This window comes from Centroberyx gerrardi, chromosome 7 (genome assembly GCF_048128805.1).
Source record: "Centroberyx gerrardi isolate f3 chromosome 7, fCenGer3.hap1.cur.20231027, whole genome shotgun sequence".
Taxonomy (NCBI): domain Eukaryota; kingdom Metazoa; phylum Chordata; class Actinopteri; order Beryciformes; family Berycidae; genus Centroberyx; species Centroberyx gerrardi.
The window spans coordinates 16,247,247-16,274,429 of NC_136003.1; the positions used below are offsets into that span (position 1 = coordinate 16,247,247).

At 44.5% G+C, this 27,183-nt stretch overlaps 2 protein-coding genes across 2 annotated transcripts; one reads left to right on the forward strand and one right to left on the reverse strand.

The window, feature by feature from the left end:
• Window positions 1-6,308: 6,308 nt before the first annotated feature.
• Window positions 6,309-19,701, reverse strand: LOC139925379 (voltage-dependent calcium channel gamma-4 subunit-like). The gene is made up of 4 exons (XM_078284717.1): window positions 19,479-19,701; window positions 8,246-8,329; window positions 7,385-7,525; window positions 6,309-6,835 (listed from the first exon to the last, which is right to left on the reverse strand). The coding sequence occupies exons 1-4, from the start codon at window positions 19,699-19,701 to the stop codon at window positions 6,309-6,311; spliced, it is 975 nt and encodes a 324-aa protein (XP_078140843.1).
• Window positions 19,702-22,652: 2,951 nt separating this feature from the next.
• zbedx (zinc finger BED-type containing X) lies at window positions 22,653-26,874 on the forward strand. Its single transcript, XM_071921233.2, has 2 exons — window positions 22,653-22,948; window positions 23,318-26,874. The coding sequence occupies exons 1-2, from the start codon at window positions 22,757-22,759 to the stop codon at window positions 25,031-25,033; spliced, it is 1,908 nt and encodes a 635-aa protein (XP_071777334.1). The 5' UTR covers window positions 22,653-22,756; the 3' UTR covers window positions 25,034-26,874.
• Window positions 26,875-27,183: the final 309 nt, after the last annotated feature.

Here is a 27,183-nt window from a genome sequence, read left to right on the forward strand (position 1 = left end):
AGTCGAGTTCTGATGTCCTCTCTTCTCTCCTGTTCTCCCGTCCACAGCTCTTTCTTCCTCTATCTCTGCCTTGTGCCTGGTGCTTGGTGAAAAAGGGGCCAGATAACAGTGCCCTAGTTTCTACCTCTCTCCTCTCTTCCTCTCCCTCCCTAGTTGCCTTTGGTGAGCTGGGGCCGTTCAGCTGCGAGATGAAGATGTATTGGGAAGCGTTTACACCTATTACACACTCCTTGACCGCTCTGGAGTCGGCAAGAGTCGGGGCCATCGTGGCGGGTCAAGATCAAACAAGATAATTTGAAGTTCAGACAAGGACGCCAATCGGTTTTGAACACTCCAGTTGTGCGCTAGTAACTAGACAACATGAGAGAAAACATGATCTAGTGAAAACTTCAGCCAAGTTTTGACAGGGCAATTCAATATTTCAGTGCATACCAAATACTGACAGGATGAATCTATCATTTATCTAGAACATTCTCTGCCACATCTCCCTGATATTCTTATTCAGTCCAATCTGTTTCCAGCTCAATCGTCTCAGGCGCTGCGTGCCAAGGGATTCCTGGGGGGAGAGTTCCTTTATTAGTTGGCGTCTGAATGAGCTGATCTACTTACTCAGCCAATCAGCAGTCAAGATCGGAGACAAGGGTCCCACCTGATGGCAGCACCTGATCCAGATTTGGAAAGAGGGAAAAGGGCTTGAACATAGGACCTCTAAAAGTTGAGGTTCATTCAACAGTTTAAATATGCTCGACTAGGAAGTGCAGCTGAGAGACTACTGAGTTTTCTGATCTTTATACATTCCTGTGTTTATAGATGAATGTTCAACATATTCTTGACTGTATTTATATTCATACTATAATTTGGAGCATAAAGCATTCATGCTAACACAACTTGAAGTCTTGCAAGTGGCTGTGAGATGTACTAGGCATGTATGTTTGCTGCTGTGTTTTTCCTGGTTCCAAACTGACCTCTAATGATATGTTGAGAGAATCATCAGATTCAGCACTGTAAAAACCTGATACATCTCAGAGGCACAATCAACCTTCTCCCTATGAAATACTTGAGTAAATGGACATGCTTTTTATAAACCACTGTGCCCCACTTTAGACAGGACTCTGGCCCATTTTCAGCCCTGACAACACGCACACGGCTCTGGGTTTTTAACACACTAAGTGGCGAGACATTTAGAGCAGGAGCAAGGTCTAATGGGGAACTCTTTGCAAGACACTATGGTGCTGGAGCTAGTGTGTGTGTGTGTGTGTGTGTGTGTCTGCGGAGGGTTTGTGTGTTTATGTGTGTAAAGGTGTATATGTATTTATGTTTGTGTGTGTGTGTGTGTGTGTGTGTGTGTGTGTGTGAGAGAGAGAGAAAGACAGTTGGACAGCATGCAATCTGAAAACACCAAAGTGAGTGTGATGTCTCACACGTTCAGAAATTGAATGCAACTTGATAGAACCAAAGTGCTTTTCTTAAACACCATCAGCAGCTTGCTGAACCAGGAAATTGGTCATCAAAAAAAAAATCACCTCAACTCACTAGCTTTAAAAAAAAAAAAAAAAAAGAAAATCCACAATGGAGGTTGAGAGGCGTCGAGAGGCGGGTGTGTTCATTATCACGTTCCACCTGGATGCATTTGCAGTGAACCTGCCTTTTCTCTCCGAGGACGAGTGTCTTGCCGAGGCAGCGAGAGCCGCCGCCTGCCTCTGAGTGTGTAATAATAGTCTCTTTTGGCACAGCCCGTCTTACTGGGCGACCCTCTGACCCGCTCCATTTGCTCATGGTCCCTCGGCGACCGCGGAGGAACCAAACACCTTCCAGCTGCAGAGTCTCCAAGCAACAGCCGACAGTGTGGAAGGCTGTGGCAACACGTCATCGCCGCTGATGCCGGATTATGATGGACGGTGTCATGCGGGGAGAACCTCTGTCAACCTGCCAGGGAGGAGAAATGCTGAAAACAGACCGTAGCATCTGGCCAGGAAGCGCCTCTGACTCACCTGAGTGCCACTCACTGGATTGTCACCAACATCACTGACAACATCACTGACAAGCTTTCAGTGCCGTTAACACTTAAGAGTCATGACAGCGACGTTCAAAAGCAGTTCTTCTGAAACCAGGATTGACATGGCAAAGCTCAGCCGTGATTAACTTCAATTATCGCCGTCTCCTCTGTTAGAATTTTTTTTGTTCCAGTATGAAAAACAACCTTAATTGGCGGCTAATTTTACCCATAGCAGAATAGATTGCAGAGCCTTCAGAGGGACCCGACTGTATTCATTTGCTAATGACAGGCAACATTACTCAAGCTAAATTAGATTATCCATGCCCCAAGGCCATTTCTATGAGGGTCATGTTAATATTCAGCTATAACACAATGGGATCAGTTAGCATACATGTTAGCCTCCGTGGCGCCGGCCTCACTCATGCAACCTGTTATTGCAAAAGCTTTTGGCCATCGATCTACACGAAGCAGTGATTATGTGATGTGGGACAGCGAATTGTCAGTTAATGAGCACAGATTGAAGAAAAATGAAATTAGATGGAAATTACAAAGGCTGATGTAGCTGTTGTACTGCAACATCAGATATTAATATGGAAGGATAAATTCCCCCAGCTAGATAAACAGCTCTGATTCCTCTTTTACCAAAAATGAAACCATATGGGTGTAATTACATGTATGTGACAGTAGGAGGGTAATGTTTCTTTTCATGTGAGGCACAAACCTTAGCCTATCTATAGCTCCCTGACTGGTAGTGGTATATAACTGAATTAGAGTGATCTGTGTACAGGTATGATATAGCTGTTCTTGGTACAGTTTAGAACCATGCAAACAATCATTGCAATTGAGGTGATAAGCTTGTTTTCCCCTGTGGGTTTATAACAGCATACAATGACAGACCCTGAAGGACCCTTTGAAAAGCAGAGCCAACAGAAAAAGAAGTCATTAATGTGAGAAACCCCTCCTCCTGCTCTGTGAATCACTTTGACCTTTGGCCCCTGGACTGACTGAACCTATTCTATTCATTATCTATGCTTTTCTTCTATCTTTACATTATTCACAATCACAGACTGAGGAAAGAAGGGCTCACTGATTGATTGGACAAAACCCCATGAACTGTGGATGAAAGGATCACTGCCCCTTCAGCACCCCTCTTGATCCTGTGCCTCAGATGGATCTGACATCAGCCAGGTGCCATCGTTTGGTTTGCTTCCATCTCTGGGTGAGAGTGACTGCTTTCTGACGTTTTGATCTAAGAGCACTGCCATTAGTGCAATGCTGACTGATTTATTTCCTTTGCCAAACAATGCGGAGACTCCGAGGCTGAAGTGGTTCATAGCTCATCCTGAGATGACAGTGATTCAATCTGGTGCAGCAGAACTGAGGCACTCAGGAAGCCTCAGAGAAGTTCAGATGCAGTGCAGCCAAAGGTGTTGAAAGGAAAACACGTTCCACTGAGATTATGGTTATGGTTGTAATTATTTGGTATAAATACTAAACATTTCACCTGCAATATTCCTTTAGTGCATGGCTGGAGGATGCTTGTCTAAATCACTGTCCAAAGGCGAAATGGTACAGTAAAACACTGTAAAAGGTTAAAGACTTTAAGTGAACACGCTGGAATTATACTTGGATTTTGGTCAGATAGAAAAAGAAAGATGAATCAGATGAATCAGACATCTCCAAGAATTTCTATAAAAATAATTCAACAGTAAGTCACAACAATATAACCCTGATTTAGTTTATTTGTATTAACAATGTATGTTTTCGGTGGGAACTAAAAAGCGACAGTGAGTAAATTCAGATTAAATAAAAACACTTATTTGAGTGGAACAATAAAAAGAGGAAATATCATAGCAAGAGAAAACCAAGGCACTCTACCATTCTACATCAAAAATGAAAATACTTTTATTGTGGCATACCAACAATGGCGGCATATTTTAGCTCCATTCTCCGGTGAAGGTTTTCTCCTTTAAACACAGTTAGGAAAAGGTTTTTTGTTTTTTCTGATACAGTTAGACAAGTGCCTCAGTTTCTTTCCCCGTGCTTTTTAATATGCAACTCATCCAATTAGCACCTTCTAACTGCAGTTTCTTCTCTGAACCCCCCTACACTCGAATGTATAGCTGTTTTCTTGAAAAAAGAGAATGTGTTTATTTCACAAAGGCGCCTCTAGACAATAGTAAGCCATAAATCAAAAATCAATATAAGCACACACAGTACACCTGCCACATACACATGTAATATAAAATATAGGTTCTTCTCCTACAGTACTTACTGTGCTTCACCTTACAAAACAGAATATACAGTAGATTAATGTTTTTGAGTGCTAACAGCAAAATCAATGCATTTTACCTGAATATGAAAAGGTAAATTGAATTGTACAACCAGTGCCAGAATGCATCAAGGCATTATTCCATCAGCCACTCCATCATTTGAGATATTGTTCAGTAAAATAATGCTTTGAATCCTTTGTACATGTTTTTGCAAATGTTTTATGTTTAATATTTTTTTGTAATTTTTTTTTTTTTTTTTTTTACTGTACTTATATACAATTTTGAACATTAAAACCAAACACATTTGGATAGGCTTCTACACTGTAATATGAAAGTGTAAGCTCCACACTCATAATGTTTTATACTGATGGCTTTCTTTTACATGAGCTCCCCTGGATATAATGTCTCTATAATGGAAAATCAACCACACCAAATACAATCAAATGCTATTGTGTGATTGATTGAGCTTGCTTGGCAGAACGGAGCCAGTGGAGTATAGCCCTAAAACTGATAAAACCCCACCCCAGCTGGCTCTTGGAGCAGGCTCAAGCAACCACTCAGAGTTTTTTCTTAAATACAGTAACAGTATTTTTCAAATCCTTTTCACCAGGTCTATCCTTATCACCGGTCCAATTCTCAGCACCACCACGAAGCAGGGAAAGGACCTCAAAATGGTTAAACCTGCCACAACACGATATTTCCTGAGAGAACTAAAAGAAAGAACAGTGATGGACGAGCAAGACTGCAGCGCACACACACGTCTGGATATTAGACACAAATCCTTCAGGGATGGAGCCGCAGACAGTTCCCTCTGCTTCTGTCAGGGGCTTCTGTTCGACATGGGAGGGGGAAGGCAGCCAGACAGACAGACAGACAGACAGACAGACACTCATTCTCTGCCTGGCTCTGATCCTTATCCATTCAACACTCTGGTCTGGATGCTGGGGCTCTATTCAGAGCAAAAGGAAGTCCTGACCTGTGCCTTTTCACAGTTCTGGGCACCCCCCTTTTGTCAGCTGCTCTTTTCTGTGACAGGCACATACACAGACAATGTCGCATCCCACGGGGGACGGGGGTGATGGAAGGATGACGGACTGATATGGAAGTGAATAAAAGGGGCCAGTGAACAGAGGTGTTCCACTGACAGGACAGCCATTTTGTTCAACTGACAAATGTCAGAGAAGAATTAGGACTAAGGAAGCGACTGAGAGGAGACAAAAGCTTTTCTACTGTTTGGGGGATTGGACGGTCTATATGTACAATCTGCTAAGATGATGAACATTCAGCGATGCAACATTATGACTCAACTAGTCAATAGTTTTGTAAAGACACTGACACTCAAACCCTACTCTCGTGATGAAAGATAAATTCAAAAGATTAATAATTTGAGTTTAAAAGGCCATAAATGATTCTAAAAGACAGTGCTGAGAGGAGTCCCTGTCGTCTCTATCAAATCTATGACAGGTACACTAGAGTAAGTAAGGCAAGACCACACTGGTTATGAGGACACACAAAACACACAGAAGGAGTCCACACTTGATAGCATCTGCACACACGGATGGAACACTGTTTCAAGTTGAAGAGTACATTTCATTTAGCACCTTGTTATATAATTTACAGGTAGAATACTGCTGACTGGCACACCTTAAGACTTCACTCTCAGGTTTCCCTGCAAAGTGTAGAGATCATTACACGGACAAGTGTTGTGATCCACACACGGCTCTCTTAAGCACTTCGACACAATTGAAAGATAACACTGATCTCGCATTGGCTACGACACGGACAACGGCAACTCTACTCTGCTGTGATGCTCTCTAAAAGCAAGGAAACGTGACAAAAGAACCGAGGTTCTGTTCATGGGTTTCGTCTTCAGTCCAGCTGACTGTAGTCCCTTCAATCAGGACAGTCACTCTCTCTGGCACCCTTTGCGCCTGTACAACGGCCGGCTATCGCAAGCCCTCCAACAGGTCGGCCAACAGACTTTCATCTTCTCCTATCCCTCCAGCTCCAGGTGAACCTTGAGCCCAGCAACACGCCACTCACACGGGTGTGGTCCTGCGGTTCACCCCGTCCTTTAGGTCGTTGGGGAAACAGTTATGGACCTGGAGGAACTCAGCGGCCGCCTCGTGCTCGGGGCTGTACGCGTTCTCCGTCACGCTGTCCCTCGCCAGGGCGTACATGGACAGCTCGCCCAGCGGCCCGCTGGAAGACGGCGCCCCCTTCAGCCCGACCACCGGCGAGTTTTCCCGCGACGCCTCCGTGGAACGAGAGCTGGAGTGTGACGTCCGCCGGCGGTAGCGGAAGCTTGGCATCCGCGAGTACGGGGAGGAGGAAGAGAGCGAGCGGATGAACTCGCGCCGCGCCCTCCAGCGGACTTCCTTGTTTTTCTCGATGTAGATGTTGATGGCGAGGACAGCCACCGTTTCGGCCACGATGAAGGAAAGGGCGCCAAAGTAGAAAGACCAGCCGTAGGAGTAGGTGTACTTCTTGTCATCGTCGCGTTTGTCATTGGGGTCGCCTGCGTTGCTGGAGATGTAGACGATGATACCGATTATGTTGCTCAGGCCTGGGAAACGAGAAAACAGAGAGGGAACAAATGAGGCAGAGAGATAACAAGAAGGAAGGCGAGGATGGAGTTAAATCGAAAGGATGAAAGAGTGAAGACAAAGACCAAAAAGAGAGAGGGAACGTGAGAAGACAAAGGAAGCGAAAAAGAGAGTGGAAAGAGTCAACAATGGTCAATCATGAACCCATGAACCCACAGTGTGTAGAAGTGTTCATCAGCCAGTGATTACAGGTCTCCTGCCTCTATTGAGTCCCTTAATGTGTGTCAGTGCCATAACAGTCTCCAGCCAATTGTTTCTCTGCGAGCTTTGTGATGAACGGAGATCCTGACCCTCTCCGGTGGGGAATGAAGTCCATCTTTATGATTGCTTTCTATGAAACAAGCCCCCCCCTAATGCGATTTCGCTCACAATGAGATTTTTCCCCACTATGGTTGAATATGTGACCGCAGGTGCCGCATCAAGCTGCCTTTCTTCATTACAAAACCCTAATCCTTGCATGTTTGCGCCTCACTGTGTGCGTCTCTGACTGTGTAATCCCCCCAGCTCACCTGCGGCCACGAAGAGGATGCCTGCGCTGAGGAGGATGTTGTTCCTCTTGCTGTAGACGCGTCCCACCGCCACACACAGGCCGCCCAGCATCAGCAGGATGGTGCTGAGGAGGGGGAACACACTGGAGGCGCGCACTATGCCTGAAGAGACAGAGAAGGGGGGACGAGGGTTAGTCGCACGCAGGGGCAAAAGCACAAAAAATCTCCATCTTAGCAAGTCATTTAGTCTGTTATTGAGTATTTTCTCAAAGCAAGTGAAAAAATCTGCAAATGAGGTTAGATAATTTCAGTTGTTTCCAATGCAAATCTATTAATCTAATCTTTTTTGTAGAATTTTGTAGAATCAAGTGTCATTTTCTTGAAAGCAGTGCAGAGATCTGCCTTATTCCACCAAGATATTGACACTCATTTCTAGAAAGTTCCTGAAACAAGTGGAGTTATCTCACCTCACTGTCAGAATTTTTCTCTTGTTTTAAGAAAAATTTAAGAAAAATGACTTGTTAAGATGGACGATTTTTGCAGTGTGGCAGAACAACATACTCTTTATGAGGCATAACACTTGATTTTGTCAGAAAACCAATAGACACGGGGTGTCTTGGTGTCACAGTCTGATAATGCTTGTAATTTGGGACTGAATGGATTTGAATGCCGGCTCGCTGAATACCGTCACATTTCTCTCGCTCTCTTTATTCCTTATCTAACCTTCTGACTAAACTAATAAAACCTCAATCTCGGGGTGCGTGAGAGTCGCCCTGTAGGAGACAGTTGTCAAAAGACAATAATGAGGCTCTGAAGGTCGGCAGACTGCCTGCTCGCCATTCGAAATAAAGACAGAGAGACAGAGGAAGAGCGGGCACTTACGCAGGAGGTATTCAGAGCTGTCTGTGTCGTAGTCATTGTCGTCAGGGAAATGGTTGATCCTGTAGCAGCTGCCTTGGTTGATGCCTGCAGGACAAAGACAGAGACAGACGATGTTGATGGCCGAGCCTCCATATCAATGATAAATAACAGTCCACTAACCCTACTGTCATTACCACTATGTATACACTACCAGTCTAAAGTTTTGACACACTACTATTTTTCACATTTTAGAATAATAGTAAAGACATCAGAACTATGAAATAACACAAATGGAATTATCCAGTGACCAAAAACGTCACTGCATAATTCTATTCTATCTTATATTTTAGATTCTTTAAAGTAGCCGCCCTTTGCCTTGATGGAAAGGCAAAGGCTTTGGAAAGAAATTCACACATAGGCATCAACTTCACTATTTATATTTGTCTAAAAAACAAATTTCAAGCATTTAAGCATCAGCCTTTAGATCATAGGATTGTTTCACCCACAAACAGGATCCAATCCTATCCAATTTCTGTACACGAATCCCCTTTTGAGGGAAGTTGAAATTGATGTATTGGCTGTCCAGGGTTTGACTTGTGATGTGAATTTATCTACTTCCAGTTGGTTCCATCTGGCTAACGGAGTTAAGTGAGGGTGCTGCAGTCAGAGCCACAGTCGCTCCTTCCCCAGTGACCTGTATTTGTTAACCCGTGTCCGCTGCGGTAAAACACTGCTGCGCTCCTGTCTCAGATAAAGGAGAGTGGAGTGGGAAGTCGCGTCTCAGGTGACTCCCGGTTATTTTTCATGTCTAACGGCGCTGCAGCCTGAAAAAGAGGAGACGACAGGGCATTGCCCTTCCGATAGAGTCATCTGAACTTTACATCTTCCATTCAGTGTTATTCATCGTGTGGAAATAAATAGCACTGTCAGGCGAGGGCATGTTTTATTCATAATGTTTAATGCAAGAATTTTAACATTGAGATGAGACCTTGTGGAGTGTGAAGCTGTTTCTGCTCTTTTGGCGAATACATTATTTCAAAATCATTGTTCCTCTTTCAGTGTTATAAGTAGACACTCCAACTTAGCTTTAGATGGACCCATATTGGACTCATATGCATTAATTGCATAACAAAAGCAACAATCTCTTTAATATCAACTTGTTATCCTCTCTGTGGTTTTGACTGCCAAGAAATGAGACTTTGACCCTTTTTCGGCACCAGTCCCAAATGTAGCCACTGTGGAGCCCAGCAAAATGAAGATCACAGCTCAGCGCACACATATCGCAGGAAGAAACCAACGAGGGGAGGGGTATAGTTTGCGTTTTCGAGGGGCAGCGCTTACACTACAAGGTGGTGTGATTAAGAATGCATTACCCAGAGGGATTTGGTGGGTTGTGGCGCGTGTCCAAATCCAGCTCAGGTGAATGGATTTGGAGTGCTAGGAGGAACAAGAAGCCTATTTGAACAACAAAAGACCATTGGTGCTGGCAGCTTTTAGTGCCTAGATAAGAGAGAAAGAGAGAATGGAAGAGTGAGAGGGAGGGAGAGAGAGAGAGAGAGAGAGAGAGATGTAAGCATTTAAAGCTAAGAGAAGCCTGCGGACGTAATTGTGCAGGAGTGTAAACAACACCTTGTGTAGAAAAAGGGGGAGAAAGTTGGGAGTTAATGGATATACACACACTGCAGTGTTGGTAATGCTGGAGGCTCTTAGGCTAACACTCATTCACCATTAGAGCTGTGAACACCCTCACCATCCCTCTCTTTCAGGCTACAATACCCACGAGATTAAAGGTGGGCTGTCGCTTTGTTCATCACGGTGAAGTTGTGTGTGTGTGTGTGTGTACATCTGTGTATGCAAGTGTGTGTATGTTTGCATGTGTGTATACCTGCGTGTTTGTGAGCATCCCAGTGTTGGGGAAATCAAATTCATATATTCAGTGGAGTAAGCCTCGAGTGAGCTCCGCTTGCCTTTAAGACTTTCCCTCATCCCACCTCAAAAAACACCCAGTCTCTTTTGTTTCATCCCTAATGGCTGAAGCCGGGATTAGAGCTGACCTAGCCCCGCATAAACTATCACCTTATATCTGTGACAGACACCTGTCAACTCCATTTCCCAGGTGCCCCAGGGTGAGCCACACAAGGATCACGGTCTGTGGCACAGCTTTTAAGAGCACGCTTTGCTTTTCCATTAACTAGGTCTGCCTCTTAATAAGGGACATCAAATTAATTAGCGTCAAATCAGTCGGTGGAAATGGAGCACATGTTTCTGTGTCTAGTCACTGATGGAAAAAAGGGCGCTGCACTATTTAAAGCAGTGATGTGAGACTTTGTGCCGTGTGAAAAAAAAACAAAAAAACACACTGAGATCTGGCTCACGTGGCTAGAAAAAGAGCAGCTCAGATAACAAAAATACAAACACCTTTAGTGGCCTGTTAATTGCTGTGTAAATTCCTAATCATGCTGCATACCTGCAACACCACGACTCAACGTAGCCTTTGTATGTGTGTGTGTGTGAGTGTGTGTGTGTGTTTCTACTGAACTGAAATGGTGAAGAGGTCAAAGACGCTCAAGACGTTTACCCTTTTCCAAAACTGAATAAAAAACAACACCTTTCTCCTTGCACCCTGTCTGCTCATCCTTTTTCTACTTCTACATCATGTTCTTCCTCTCACTCTCATCTATTTTCCTCTCTTCTATCCTCATACAGTCGACACCTCCCTCTCCTCCCATTCTGCTCTGCTTTCTCTGCTCCCCTGTTCTCCAGACTCTCTCCCAGCACAGACCCCAGCTCCTCCAGCCTGTCTGACGCCTCTGTCTCCTCCCATGTGTGTGTGTGTATGTGTATGTGTGTGTGATGGAGGATGGAAGGAATAGAGGCAATATTGCAACTGATTGGGAATCTGATTATAAGCTGAGGCCTCTGGGCTTGTGATTTATGAGTGACAGTTATCAGCTCAGTGTCTAAGGTTAGTGTGTGTGTGTGTGTGTGTGTGTGTGTGTGTGTGTGTGTGTGTGTGTGTGTGTGTACGTGCGCATGCAGAGGCTGTCAGATGGACCCTTCATGAAATGAAATAAAGTCTGAATACTGACTAGCTGGGAGGGAGGGAGGTAGGGAGGGAGGGAGCGGAGATTAAACAAGGGAAGGAGGTACAAGGAAATGAAACAACAAAAGCAAGGAGAGCTAAGGAATGAAGGGGATGAAAGCGGAGTGAGCTGGGAAGATGGGAGGCCACATATAAAAGGGAGGCTTAAACAGAAGAGGAGAGGCGGGAAGTAATGAGAGGGAAATCAGGAAAATAGAGAGAGAGAGTGAAGGGGCAAAATGAGGGTCGTGCAAACAATATTAGAGGAAAAGGGTACAATGTAGCAACAGTGAAACATGCAGTGAATTGGACAAATGGAGAAACAGACAGACAGACAGACAGACAGACAGACAGACAGACAGACAGTTTGTCACCCAAGTTAAAGACAAACAGATGCGTGTAAGGTGTTGGTGACAAAGAAAGGTGTTGGAAAAAGTGCAACATCTTCCTGAATGTTGCTGAAGCATCAACACATTGCTGCTTATCAAGAAATTTGGGGGATGTGGGTGATATTTGAGTGTGTTGTCACAGATTGGGAATTAATCTTACAGAGTAGATGGGTTACTTGGGGGGTAATTTGACATGGGCGTACATGGGTTTCCCCGGGCCTGACTGGAGTAGCAAAGCGCCATGCTGAGCTGCTCCTCCTCCTCTCCATGGCAACCCCAGTTAGTCTTTAATACGCTCATTTACATAAACCGTCTCCAAGGATGCCTTTGACAGCTTTGTTGTATTTTGATAGCCGCCAAACAACCGGCGGCACTTCCTCAGCAAACCCCCTTCCCCTCACAGATCTCTAGCCACTGCACATGACTGCTGACACAAATGTAGACATACACACACACACACACACACACACACACACACACACACACACACCATATGTGAGGCAGCTGTCACAGCGGCGGTGCTGCCGGCAACAGGATGATGCACGTCGTCATTATTGTGAATTAACTCAGCTCAGCCAATAAGGCAGCAGCCTCAATGGAATACACCAATAGCACTGTTCCATCAAATCCAACACTTGCCTCCTCTTGTGTCTCCAGGAGTACAGTATATCATGACAACGAGCTCTCCACACCTGCCCCCACTCCTTCATTTTCCCACTTCAATGGCTCTGCAAATAGATTGATGAATAAACCTCTCAAAAGTGACATTAATATTGCATACCACTAGAAGTGCATAGCCTCCGGTGGGTGATATCCATTCAATAAAGCTAGGTAGAAGCCCGCTGGCTCCCCATAACAGATCTACAGCAAATGGGAGTAGCAGAAGCTTTGTTCTGCTTTGCCATGTATTCCCATCCACAGTCCTTTCAGATCTGTGAGGGAGAGTGTGAACACTGATGAGAGAGCATCTCTGTGGTGTGGTTTACAGCAGGTGGGGTAATTAGGTTTTATAGAGCTGTAAACAGATAGAGTACTGTTACTGGGGCTTGTTGTCAAATACACACACACACGCACACACACACACACACACACATACATACAGTTACTGTTGTGGAAGCAGGGAATGCCAGAGCAGAATACAAAAGCATCCGTGTAATTATTCAAACCTCTAGATTTGGACTCCATATGAGGATGAAAGAAAAGCAATTTGGCGACGCATCAGCGATTCAGTGTTGATATAACTGACAGTTGGTTAATTAAATTGTCACCGGGGTACGATTTCTTCAAACACAGCTCTGCTTGGGGTGTACTGTGCATATATACAGTATGTATCCATGTCTTTGGAGGAAAATTGAGATATTTCACCCCATGTAGACTGTTGGGTGTGCTGCAGATTGTTATACATCTGTAACATACATTTGTAATCACAACACATACATTTATGGTGCTGCCTCACCACAACGCTAAAGATGCGAGGACAATGACCAAAAAAGACAATACATTGTGTTGCACCCCTTTCACAATATGGGCATTTTTTTTAATTATAGCTATATGTTCACATCTGTTTTTTACATATTGCACAATTCATATTGCATATCTGTTCTGTGAATGGGACCACAGATTAAGAATAATTTGCATAAGATCAAACCACACCTAATAATATTTCATGTACTTGATAAAGATTTTATTTTTATTTTTTTATCTTATTTCCAATTCTATTCTGTCTGGGAAATGAATCAGATAATAATCCAGACACTCATTGCCTCTTTGAGTTTGTCCCCAAACTTTCCCACAAACTGCGAACCAGCAGAGTCCAAGATAATGAATCTTTTCACATTACATCAGTAGGATAATGGCTACTGGCCAAGTCTGCATTGTGTTGTCTTGGTCATGACCTCCAAGGTAGACTCCCCAGAGCCAGGCTGACAAAGTCTGGACAAACAAGAACTGGCCTGATGTGCATCTGCTGCCTATCAGGTGGAAAGAATGTGATATTCTAGTATTGCAACAGTAGAAGCACTGCTACTTCAGGAAACTTAAAGGTAAGGGTCCTTGAATAGCTCAGTAAAAGTTACCTATGTTCAAATGCCAAGAGAGGAGAGGAGAGGAGAGGAGAGGAGAGGAGAGAACAAAGGAGAGAGGAGAGGAGAGGAGATGAGAGGAGAGGAGAGGAGAGGGGAGAGGAGAGGAGAGGAGAGGAGAGGAGAGGAGAGGGGAGAGGAGAGGAGAGAACAAAGGAGAGAGGAGAGGAGAGGAGAGGAGAGGAGAGGAGAGAACAAAGGAGAGAGGAGAGGAGAGGAGAGGAGAGGAGAGGAGAGGAGAGGAGAGGAGAGGAGAGGAGATGAGATTAGACCACACAAGAAAGGGAGGGCATCCTTTCGTTCGTCGGCCAGCCGACGAACGAGATGAAAAGAGAGCGCACATCAAGCGGCGGAGAGAGGGATGGAGTGACTGAGGAGGAAGTTAGGGCCTGCTGGCTAATTAGTGCCCCCGCATGGCTTTTCAGTTGTCGCATTTTAATTACAGACCTGTGGAGCATGCTGGGAATGCCAACGTGCCCCCCCCCACACACACACACACCCACACACACCCACCTTCCCCCTTTTTCCTCTGTTCATCCCCCTTCGCACCTTCACCCTCTCTCTCTCTCTCTCTCTCTCTCTCTCTCCGTGTGCAACAGCACTTCCGTCCCCCAAGAAAAGAAAGAACCGCCTCGCCGCTCACGCCAATCTACCGCCAGCTGGGTTGTTTTACCGTAAATAAGCACCTGTTAATTGGATTATTAAGTCCATTTTTTAAATTCCTTTTCAGAGTTGTTTTTATTTACTCAAGTCACCCATGAGCAACAGCCTCTAAAGCCTCGCCGATTCGGATGCAAATTAGGTCCGCTCGAAGCACTTAGGGTGGCTAACCTGGCCTCGTCATTTTTATGTGCAAAAACAAACACTGAGAAAACACTGAGACAGCTATTGAGAAATGTGAAGTATTCCATAATTGAGGGCAATGCTGACCTAACTGTAAGGGAGCCTCATTCAGCTCCCTAAATGTCATGTTGGCCTGCTGAAGAGGAGGCAGCACTTGTTGAGCAGGACTAGAAAGGACTAGAAACACTGTGAGACATTCATTATACTGCAGGTTTCCACTCTAGGCAGGGGGTTGAGAGGGGAGCTGTCCGGTGCTGAATCTGCCGTTCTGGACTCCTGAATGGCTGCTGTTTCTACAGAGATGTGTGTTACAGGAGTGTGTTGTCGCGGAGAGAAACATACAGAGATGTGTGTTACAGGAGTGTGTTGTCGCAGGGAGAAACATACAGAGATGTGTGTTACAGGAGTGTGTTGTCGCAGGGAGAAACATACAGAGATGTGTGTTACAGGAGTGTGTTGTCGCGGAGAGAAACATACAGAGATGTGTGTTACAGGAGTGTGTTGTCGCAGGGAGAAACATACAGAGATGTGTGTTACAGGAGTGTGTTGTCGCAGAGAGAAACATACAGAGATGTGTGTTACAGGAGTGTGTTGTCGCAGAGAGAAACATACAGAGATGTGTGTTACAGGAGTGTGTTGTCGCAGGGAGAAACATACAGAGATGTGTGTTACAGGAGTGTGTTGTCGCGGAGAGAAACATACGGAGATGTGTGTTACAGGAGTGTGTTGTCGCGGAGAGAAACATACAGAGATGTGTGTTACAGGAGTGTGTTGTCGCGGAGAGAAACATACAGAGATGTGTGTTACAGGAGTGTGTTGTCGCAGAGAGAAACATACAGAGATGTGTGTTACAGGAGTGTGTTGTCGCAGAGAGAAACATACAGAGATGTGTGTTACAGGAGTGTGTTGTCGCGGAGAGAAACATACAGAAATGTGTGTTACAGGAGTGTGTTGTCGCGGAGAGAAACATACAGAGATGTGTGTTACAGGAGTGTGTTGTCGCGGAGAGAAACATACAGAGATGTGTGTTACAGGAGTGTGTTGTCGCAGAGAGAAACATACAGAGATGTGTGTTACAGGAGTGTGTTGTCGCAGAGAGAAACATACAGAGATGTGTGTTACAGGAGTGTGTTGTCGCAGGGAGAAACATACAGAGATGTGTGTTACAGGAGTGTGTTGTCGCAAAGAGAAACATACAGAGATGTGTGTTACAGGAGTGTGTTGTCGCAGAGAGAAACATACAGAGATGTGTGTTACAGGAGTGTGTTGTCGCAGAGAGAAACATACAGAGATGTGTGTTACAGGAGTGTGTTGTCGCAGGGAGAAACATACAGAGATGTGTGTTACAGGAGTGTGTTGTCGCAGAGAGAAACATACAGAGATGTGTGTTACAGGAGTGTGTTGTCGCAGGGAGAAACATACAGAGATGTGTGTTACAGGAGTGTGTTGTCGCAGAGAGAAACATACAGAGATGTGTGTTACAGGAGTGTGTTGTCGCAGGGAGAAACATACAGAGATGTGTGTTACAGGAGTGTGTTGTCGCGGAGAGAAACATACAGAGATGTGTGTTACAGGAGTGTGTTGTCGCGGAGAGAAACATACAGAGATGTGTGTTACAGGAGTGTGTTGTCGCAGGGAGAAACATACAGAGATGTGTGTTACAGGAGTGTGTTGTCGCGGAGAGAAACATACAGAGATGTGTGTTACAGGAGTGTGTTGTCGCGGAGAGAAACATACAGAGATGTGTGTTACAGGAGTGTGTTGTCGCAGAGAGAAACATACAGAGATGTGTGTTACAGGAGTGTGTTGTCGCGGAGAGAAACATACAGAGATGTGTGTTACAGGAGTGTGTTGTCGCGGAGAGAAACATACAGAGATGTGTGTTACAGGAGTGTGTTGTCGCAGAGAGAAACATACAGAGATGTGTGTAGCGCTGGGCGATATATAATATCGATATTGTGATATGAGACTAGATATCGTCTGGTTATCATAATATTGTGAATTAAGTTGAATGTTACTTCTTCCTGGTCTTAAAGGCTGCATTACAGTAAAGTGACACAATTTTCTGAACTTATTAGCCTGTTCTGGCTGAGTCAAATGAACAATGATTGGCTTTACCTGCTCATCATATCCACATTACTTATTACTGATTACACATCACTGATTACTAATGAATTTCACATTTTTCTTGTGTGTAAATATCTCATGAAAGCAGGAATACTCATCCCCAAAATATCGTCACATTATCGATATTGAGGTGTTCAATCTAAAATATCGTGATATTTGATGTTGTCAATATCGCTCCCAGCCCTCGATGTGTGTTACAGGAGTGTGTTGTTGCAGAGACAAAGATTGTGTTGCTGCTTCAATCTGTTTGTATGTTTTCCCCAGCAGCGGTGATACACACAGAGCCGTCCCCGTCAATAACCCAGTGTGCGCTTGTCATTATGACCGGGGGGGTGACTCTCTTCCTTCCTGGTCTTCTCCTCTATACTTATGAGTCTCCATGACAACAGAGCCACTGTCCAGCGGCCTGTAGTTTCTAACGGGGGCACATGAAGTGAAACTATTAACACCGGAGAGACTGATGTGATAGGCTAGCCTTTGTTTGGGCAAATTATGCTCTCAAAAAGAAGTCTTATTGCACAGACCTAGTCTTTGTCCCCAGCCTCATCAACATCAATTCAGTCTCATCCACTGTCATTAATCTGGGTTCATTATTCGCTTCAAAGCAGCGATGGGAAATCATGCTTGGTATAACATTTGGCTGCTATTAGTAATTCCTCGCTGTTCCTTGGGGTCTCAAAGGACGTCGACTGTGAGTCTGTCCACATCACAGGCAGGTGCCTAACCAAGCATGACTCTCAATAAATTGCAGGTGTCATAACGCAGCAGGGTGTTCAACACGGATGTCTTGTGCGTCCGTCTTCAACAGAGGCCAAGCCCAGAGAAACATTAATCACTGATGCTGTTTGACAGGTTGGAGCTCTCGCTGTATGTGAGCCGTGGGTTTGACTGACGCATTTAAGTTCATTGCAAGTCACAGCTTTGTCTTTTTTTTTCTTTTAAAGGTTTTGAAAATGTGAATGAAAAAGATGTCACAAAGAAACTGCGAACAGAAGCCACTGATGCACCACTGAAACAGGATTTACGCAGGAAATGAAAGAGTCCAGTGTCCAGGCAACGAGTGTTTTGATGGTTTATTCCAGACAGCAAAGCAAACAGAGCTTCAGCTGCCTCTCTGCTTTGGGAAAAAAAAAGAAACCTATGTCCTCCATGGTGCATGCTGTTTCTAAAACACCTACCTACCCACATTAAGGGCTCTCTAAAGCTAGTAGTGTCAACAAAAGTCAAAACAAAGCAAAGAAGATACATCCAAAATAAATAAACTACTGAAAAAAACGAAATACGCAATTTACTTAAGATGTGACACTTACAAAAAGTTTCTGAGCTCATCCCAACCCACAAGACAATTGGATTAAGATTTTTTTTTTGCCACTCTGGTTTGTCTATTCCCCCAGAAATGATAAGTGTCACGTTTCATGGCTGTGTGGTGGAGGCTCTGCTCTACCTGCCACAGGAACACAGTGTGCTGTTCAGGATCAACACCTCCCCCACCTCCTCACAGCTCTCTGCACCTCTGAAGTGCCTACTTGTGGCTATGTTCTCCTTCATTTCACCTATAGGCCTACTCAAGATTAAAGAATGTTTCGAGACATGTTCCAAAATATACCAAAAAATAAATAAATAAAAAGATAAAAATCGCCAAAAATGTATTTATATGTGCAGATGACATTCATTCAAAATATAGCCTATATTCGATTGGCCAAAATAGCCTATATTTGGGATTTTGTTGCACATATATGTGGGCAACAGCGCAAAAGAAGAAAACATAAAATAATAATAATAATAATAATCTTAACACTTTCTGAAGTAGCCTATATGTGAAATGTTTTTTATTATTATGTGTTTAGTATGGGAATTGATTAGGGTTATATGTAGCCCTGTTTCTTTTTCTTTCAGTGACTGTTTCTTCGAGGACAGAAGTTTGTGATTTGAACAGATCTATCCACAGCCACATCGATTCCCTCGTTGATAGCTGAGGCGAGAAGTCAAGGGGTGGCCGCGAGACAAATTGGTCAATGAATGAATGTCTGTCTGCTTCTGAAACAAGACGTCACTGCCAGCGCACATCCTGTGTAGGCTGATAAACATAAACAACAAATGCTAAAAAAAGATCAACAGGTGAAATAGGGGATGTTCTCCGACAGATAATAACATTTGCTATCTTGCTCGGACATGACGTGAACTCAGAGTCATCTATTTTTAAATCACTGGGCATGTTTCCATAGCAATTTCAGAGATGTTGCCAAGCAACAGCATCACATACAATGAAGATATGAATGAAGGTAGACTAATAGCGCGCACATTTCCTGGCAGCAGCCGCGCCGGGACATAATTCATTTGTTTAGGCAGTGTCTCATTAAGTTGTAGCTCCAGCTAGTCTACCGGTGTGAGAATGCATAGTTGTGTGCTTCCATGCTTTCTCAAGCTTTTTATTACCTCTGAAAGTTTTATCCCCGTTAGAGTCACTTCCCCGTTGTGTTCCCAGCTCATGATGGAGACATTTGGCGTGCGCAAAGGGAGCGCGTCCCTTTGTCTGTTCAAATCAATGCGCGGAGACTATTCAACTCACTGAGAAACAAAAGACTCCTCCTTGAGAGAGAGAGTGTGTTCAGAGTATTAACTCTACAAAAAGAACATGCACACATATAGGCTGAATTATCTTTCTTGTTACGCTCTTTCACCGGGTCCCATGCGTTAGAGCCCCAAACTGAGACTAGTTGGAGCAGGCTTACCTTCAATACAGCAGATTCTCCACAGCCCGGAGTGGGTGAGATCGCCCCTCTTGGTTCTGGGCTGCGACTGGGTATCGTCTGCGGTGGCATTGGTGGCGTTGCAGATGTACGCCCGCGAATAGAGCCAGTAGTCCGTGCCGATGGCGATGGTCATCAGGCTGAAGGCGGCGAAAGCCCCCACGGTGGCCAGCAGCGTTTGAACCCCGCGGTCACACCAAGCCATGGCGCTTCATACTAGTCCACAGACCGGTCCAACACGCGCACACACCGGAGCGCGTCAAGGCGCAGATGCTCTGGTCATACTGATGGAGGTGCGTCCACTCACTTCTCTGCTCCTCTGCTCTCCTCTCCTCTCCTCTCCTCTCCTGAAGCTGGAGTGTTCAGAGGAAATATCGGCTCACCTGATGCTCACAAACAACTGGTTGCTGCTGTGAACATGAGAGGACACCAACTGTGCCCACTCCACTGACTCCACACCGGTCTGAGGCGCACAGGACAGCACGACAGCAACATCATGTACCATTCATACCACTTCAACCCCTCCAACCCCACCACTACACTCTATGATGTTTCCCTTTATCTTTGTCCTAAAAAACACTTTCCTCTGTTCCCACACGGACTGCGTCTCTGGTTAAAACTCATTGCCAAAGACGACTACGTCAGTGGTTCCAAATGAGACCCCACCCTCACCAAATCTAACCAATGGAGGAGAAATAAAGAAAAAACACTCTCTCGGTATTAGAAATTTAAATTCAATCATCGCATTCAGTCATGCATTTAAAAAATGTTAATTCTTTGGGGAAGGATTAATTAGCTAAACAATCTGTCTCTCACTTGAGACAGTTGGTTAGTTTTTTTTTACTCTCCACTGAATTCAGAAGCTATGAATATTGTCAAGCTCGCAGTCAGCTGTCACAAGGGAAGGGGGGCAGGGAGAGAAATAATGACTGCTTCTCTCTGCGGTGCACCACCGCCAACCAATCCCCCGTGGAACAGACCATTAAAAAAGCAATTAGATGTTTACTGAGTGTGTCTTGCCACCAAGCACACTGTAAACCGAGCCCCAGTGACAGAAAGTAATCGTTTATTACAGCGGGTGGTTAAACAACACTCGTCGATGACATATTAACAAACCTGTACTTCTGAGCTGACTTCTGAACGGACTTCTGCAGAGCAACAGACACATAGATGCTCAGATCTAATAGTAAAAGTCAACACAGTGGGCAAGATTTACAGCTCAATAGCTGAAAGAGCAACAGGGGAAGCATCAGGGACCATTCAGCTCCCTAGTGAGGCATCTGATTGGCTGCTTTCCAGGTCTGGTGGATCTGGTTGGTGGGTTGTTTGTGTGTGTGTGTGTGTGTGTGTGTGTGGGTGTGTGTGTGTGTGTCAGTCGACGATTGTGCAAATATATCACTTGTTGCTGAGTAGTGTATTTAAGTCCAACCAAGCTCTCTCTCTCTCTCTCTCTCTCTCTCTCTCTCTCTTTCTCTCTCTCTCTCTCTCTCTCTCTCTCTCTCTCACACACACACACACACACACACACACACACACACAGCTGACAAACTGCTTTACTAAACATGCAAAAATGTTATCCATGCCAGTGTAAACATATCATGCGTAATGCGTCTCCATGCCAGATGGAAGGTTATCAAGCCAGCAGAGAAACATTTTAGAAGGGTGCTGCTTGGGTGGCTTGCATTGGCAAGGTGCCTCAGGCTTGAGAGACATGTAGGCTACTTCTGATGTTGTGCCAGCAAATCGGGCAACCAACTGGCTGATTGCACCTATCACAGGTATGCAAGGGTGGAAGTAATTACATTTATTCTCCTTACTGGAACTGAGTAGTTTTTTGTGTGTGTACTTCAGTCAGTATTTTTACCTTTACTTGAGTACGTTTTTACTGAAGTATTGTATTTAGCTAGATTTTAAATCTCGACCATTTGTGGCTCTCCATAAGCATCAGAAACTGGACCATCTTAAACTGGCAAATTGTGGAGCCGTTCACAGAGAGAAGAGTAATCTGGCTTTACTTTGTATGTGCCCTTTATTTTGTAATTTCCAAGTTTTCCAATTTAAAGAATCAAGTTTGAACCCTGTCCTCTCATCCTTTTAGAATTGTATGGGAAAGGTCACATGTAGCAATGTTCTCTTTTCTAAAAAAGTAACGCAGTAACTTTTACTCTGAGTACATTTTAAAATGTTTTACTTGGACTTAAATAGATTTGTACACCAGTACTTTTACTTCTACTTTTGTAAAATATCAGCAAGTAAAAAATACTTATACTTGAGTAGGACATTGTAGTGCCATTTCCACCAGTTATGATATCAGAAGCAACACTTATTGACAATAGACCTACAATAAATGTACAGGGATCTGCCTTAGTGGCATTGGTGCAGAAGTAATAGACAGCTACAGTCAAACTGGTAACTTACAGGTAACAGAGTTGGACAGTGCAAGACATAATGATGTGTGAGTTAGGACAGTTCTTCAGAGGGTTGTTGTTGTTGTCATGTTTGATGGTGTATGCGGAACAGTTGGTAATAATCTGATGAATCACATCAACTTCTTTGTCAGCGGATCTGGCTCTGATGTAGCTATGTGATGTAATGCCGAGGTGCTTGGCTTTATGCCTCTAGTGCCAAGTTCCCCACGCTGCTAGAAGAGAAGACTAAATAAACACCACTGATGATCTGTAGTGTATGAATTCAGATCAGATAATTCCAAATACATCAGACGTAAAAAGGCTGAATGAACCATTTGAGGTCGTGTATGCCTAATAAGTGCAATGTTTCCATTTAGAAACAAAATCAGCAAGAGCCTTCAGTATGTGTCACTTTTACTTCAGCTGCCCTCAAGGTGGCGCTAACTCCCTTTTGATGTCAAAGCATGGAAGTCCCGAAGAGGGACGGAGAGGAAATGGAAAGTCTCGGTAAAAAAAAATCCTAGTAGGAAAAATGGCAAGGAGAAGACTGTGACGTTTTGGCATGGCAGCACTAATGGTAGGACGCATGCGTAGTACAAACCACAGTGCCTTTGCGCATTCTCTCATGGGGAGATGTCGCAGACTTGCACTGCGCATGTGCCCTGACAGGTAGTGACGACACTGTCTCCTCCTCGTTCGTCTCCTAGGCAACATCTGAACAAAGGCCTGCCCCTTTTCATGAGGATCTCTCTGCCGCCATCGTTACTTTACATGTAATCGCGATTACTAAATCGGATTACGGTACTTTTGTTATATTTTAAAGCTTAAATAACAGTAGAGATAGTGTCCGAAATGGATATGGATCACAATGAAACCAGCGTCGAGACCAAATCGGCAATGCATACTTGGCGTTACCGCCACCATTTTACGTACAAGGCAGATCAAGGAAAAAATATCATCGTCCAGTGTAATCTGTGTTTACCGAAGGTTAATTTGCTGTCAACGTCGAAGACCTCAACATCAAACCTAAAGAAGCATTTAGACGTAAGTTCTATCAAATAACTTATTCGTTTTATAATGATCAATCCCCGCCAGGTTAATGTTTCAAAGAGTCAATGAATGAGTAGCCGACCCCGTGATTAACGTTACATTTTAGCTGCACGTTGATTAGCAACTCGTGGTGTTGGAAGCTCTTTTTTTCCTTCCTTACTGGAAGAAACTCGGAATAATATTATTGCACTTAGGAATATTTAGCTTTTTTTTTTTTGTGCTTAAAGTTTCAAAACCTATGTAAACTAGAATCGCTCTGAATGATAGACCAGCAGTATCCTACTTCAACAACTAACGAGTAAACAAAATCATGTTAGTTTGAATAACAAAACGCTGTCTGCGTGTGTTTTTATTGTATTTCAGAGAACACATCTGGGCTGTGACGCCAAGCCTGATGGAGTCAAGAGGGGCAGGAAGAAAGAGGAACACAACGGCGAGGCCAGCAGGCACTGTCAGCTCAAGAAGCTAAAGGCGGAAATCATTTCCAAATGCATGACACAATCCAAGATAGATGATCTTATCTTCAACTTCATTGTGGAGGATTGCCAGTCATTTTATCTGCTGGAGCAGCCTGGCTTCAGGAAACTGATCGCGGGCTTAACTGAGGGGCTCAAGTCCATGGACAGAGTGACCTTGTTCACAAAGGTGGACCTGGGCTTCTCCAGCATGCGAGAAGAGCTGATGGCAAAACTCAGCAACGTCCAGTATGTGTGCACCACTGCCGACATCTGGACAGCCAACAACAGAAGCTTCTTTGGGATGACCTGCCACTGGATCGATGCGGATTCTCTGGAGAGGAAATCTGCTGCTCTGGGCTTCGCTCGCCTCCAGGGCAGGAACACGTACGACACCATCGCTGGACGGATACACGACATCCACGTGGCCTACAACATCGAAAGCAAAGTCCAGACCACAGTCACAGATAACGGCAGCCCCTTTATCAGCGTGTTCAAAGAGTTTGCAGTGGACAACCAGGACAATGACGACGACATCGGCTTCTATGAGAATGTGGGCACTATACTGGAAGGTGAGCCAGAGCAGGACATGCTCCTGTTCCTGCCAACCTTGCAGCGCTGTGCATCACACACCCTGGACCTGATTGTCACTGAGGACTTTTGGCAGGCCGTGTCGCAGGGTTCTATGTGCCAGCTGCATTACAGTACAATGGCCAAGGTGTTCGCCATATGGAGCAAATCCCACCATCTCCACGTTGCTATGGATGCAGCAGAAGACATATCGAAGATGGCGCTGGTTGTTCCCGCTGTTATACGCTGGAACGTGGAGTACTGTGCTGTGCAGAAGATCGTCTCCCTCACCGAGAGAGAGCTGACGGAGCTGTGCGCCCGCCTGGAGGTCCCGCGGCTGCAGCCGGAGGAGATGGCCTTCCTGAGAGAATACGTCGCTGTGTTCCACCCGCTCGCTTTTGCACTTGAACTCTTCCAGGCTGAGCAGAAATGTTACCTGGGTCTGGTCATCCCAACCATACTCAGTCTGAAGAACAAGCTGAATGAGCAGAAAGATGGGGCAAATTACTTCAGCGAGGTCATCAACGCCATTGTAATGGCGATAGACGTGCGGTTCCAAGAGCTGTTTGCCAGCACAGAAGCGAAGATCGCCACAGCGACAACTCCTCAGTTCCGCTTGTGGTGGATGCCCGCTTCGGACAGAGATGAAATGTGCTCGGTGCTGGCGACGGAGGCATCCCAAATGGAGCCGTGCCCCGAAGCCGAGGCAAACACCAGTCGGAATTTGTCAACCATTGAATCTGAAGACGACTTCTTCAGTTACGGACCCGTGAAGCCCGCAGGTCAGAACCAGCAGCGGGGAGTAATGGAGGAGATCCGCAAGTACCTTGAAGGAACGGGGAAGAGTCTGGAGTGCCTGCAGGACTTCCCCAGAGTGAAGCAGCTTTTCCTTAAATACAACACCACCTTGCCCTCCACGGCCCCCGTCCAGCGTCTCTTCAGTCAGAAGGGAAACCTGGTCACCTCGCAAAGAAACTACCTGACTGACGACTACTTTGAACGCATTCAGCTGTTGAGATACAACAGCAACGTGTGCTCTTTGGTCACCGAGTGAATACAGACATTTTCGGTGACTCTTTTCTCATCCTTTTAATTGATGCAGAATCAAAACACATTGTGCTAAAATCTGATCATAATAGAAAAAACCTCAATAGCTTAATATTTCAAACAATTTAGCCCAGATGTGTTTTCTATATACCTAGCCCTTCCTGTTTTGATAGGCATAGCAGATATCTCGCACCCCGAAATGGCGTACATGTATTATGAAATAGCCAATCGACAATCATGGACAATGACATCTAAGGACTGAAAAGAACAACAAAACCACAACATCTTTTTATCTGTGCTTTATCGTTGTGATTTTAAGTAGCCACAGGGGTAAACTGAAATGATTTTATCTTTCAGTTAGGCTAGTTTGTTTTTTCTACCGCTGTTTAACAGATTGCATCTCCTATCTGTATGTTTTATATTATATAAAAAGAGACAAGGAAAGACTGTTTTTTTGTTTCTTGATTTTTTTTTTCATGAAATCTGTTTGGAGCCCTAAAGTAATTAGATTAGTGATGGGATGGGATTACACCCATGACCGCCTGATTTGCATGCAGTCCCGACTACGCCGACAGATTACTGATTACTATTTCAAAGAAGCCCGTGTTTGTCGGGGTGTGTGTGAGGGAGATGGACGCACCATCACTCTGGTGCTGCTGGGTCCTGAGTGTATTCCTTGCCATGCGCCCAGATGTCAGCGAAGAGCTTTTCTTGTCAGACAGCCGTCTGGAGACCGTCGGGAGGCTGTGAGAGCATGCAAACACACACACATACACAGGCTCTGTCTGGACCCAAGCTGTATAAAACATGACATTTAAGAAGATGCAAAACCAACCCTGAGAGAGTATTGAATACACATTGAGACTTCCTCTTTGAACATTGTTACATGTATGCCTCTGTATGTTTTAGACCTGTGCCATTCTACAACCTGGTTAGGGGCAGTCAGAAAGCATTAGGCAGAGATTATATTAAATTTAGAGGTCCAGCAGTGGGCCACTGCTACCCCCTACCCCCCACCCAATATCCATTCAGCATGAGAGATGGGATATAGGGATTCTGTTCAACAACACATCAGCTGATTAGGAGAAAGAGCAAAGCTTGAACGACTGGTACAGAGAAAGAGAATACGAGGTGTAAAGTCGGAGGATTGCTATAGAAAATGGACGAACTATCATATCAAATTATAACAGATATAAGTGCATAACACAGTTGAAGCGGTGATTTTTAAATTAAAATGGTGCAAAGCTGATCAGGGTTGGGGAGCAAAGCATTACATGTAACGGGATTAGTGTAAACTGATTACAAAGAAATTGGGAACTGCAGTCTGTTGTGGGACTGAAAAAAAAAAGCCACAGTAATCATATTACAGATACTTAAAAAATAGGTCATTGCATGCTAGATGTCTCAATCAGTGATAAGGTGGACAAACATTTACACATTGTGAAATAGCGCATCTGATTGATTGTGGTTGTTGAGTAATTTGCAACCGTTTCTCTTCAGTGCTCTAACTCACCACTGCTGGAAATGTTCATTAGTTTACCCCCTTACAGTTTAAAGGCACCTTTCCTAACCCTGAGGTCTATACCTATTAGAACTTACAAAACCGTTTTAAATGTTTAAAATATCCTGCTGGGCATGCTTGATATAGGACACCACTGTGGGGACAGAGTGTTTATGTTTCAGTAGCAACATGCAGACTGAAGGAGGCAGGAACTACTAACTGTGCTTACCTACTCTGCATGAGGGCCTGTTTATTCCATTTACAGACACTTTACAAATGCTGATGTAATCATTTTAAAAGGGGATTTGGTTTCAGCTGACCACCATACACAGCATCTGGATTATTTACAGTCCTATTCAGCCTTGACGATTGCATATGAAATAGTAAATTTGGTTTGAAAATGGACACATAAATATGTATCAACTCAAACTAAAACATTTTCAATAAAAAAATATGAGGCGGCACAGTGGCTCATGGGTTAACACTGACAACAAGAAGGTCCCAAGGTACCAAGTTCAGGTGGAGTGGAGACTCTAACTTGCCCATAGGTGTGAATGGGAGTGTGAGTGTGTTAGTCTATGCGTCTGCCCTGTGATGAACTAGCGACCTGTCCAGGGTGTTTCCCAGCCTCCCACCCAATGCATGCTGGGATAGGC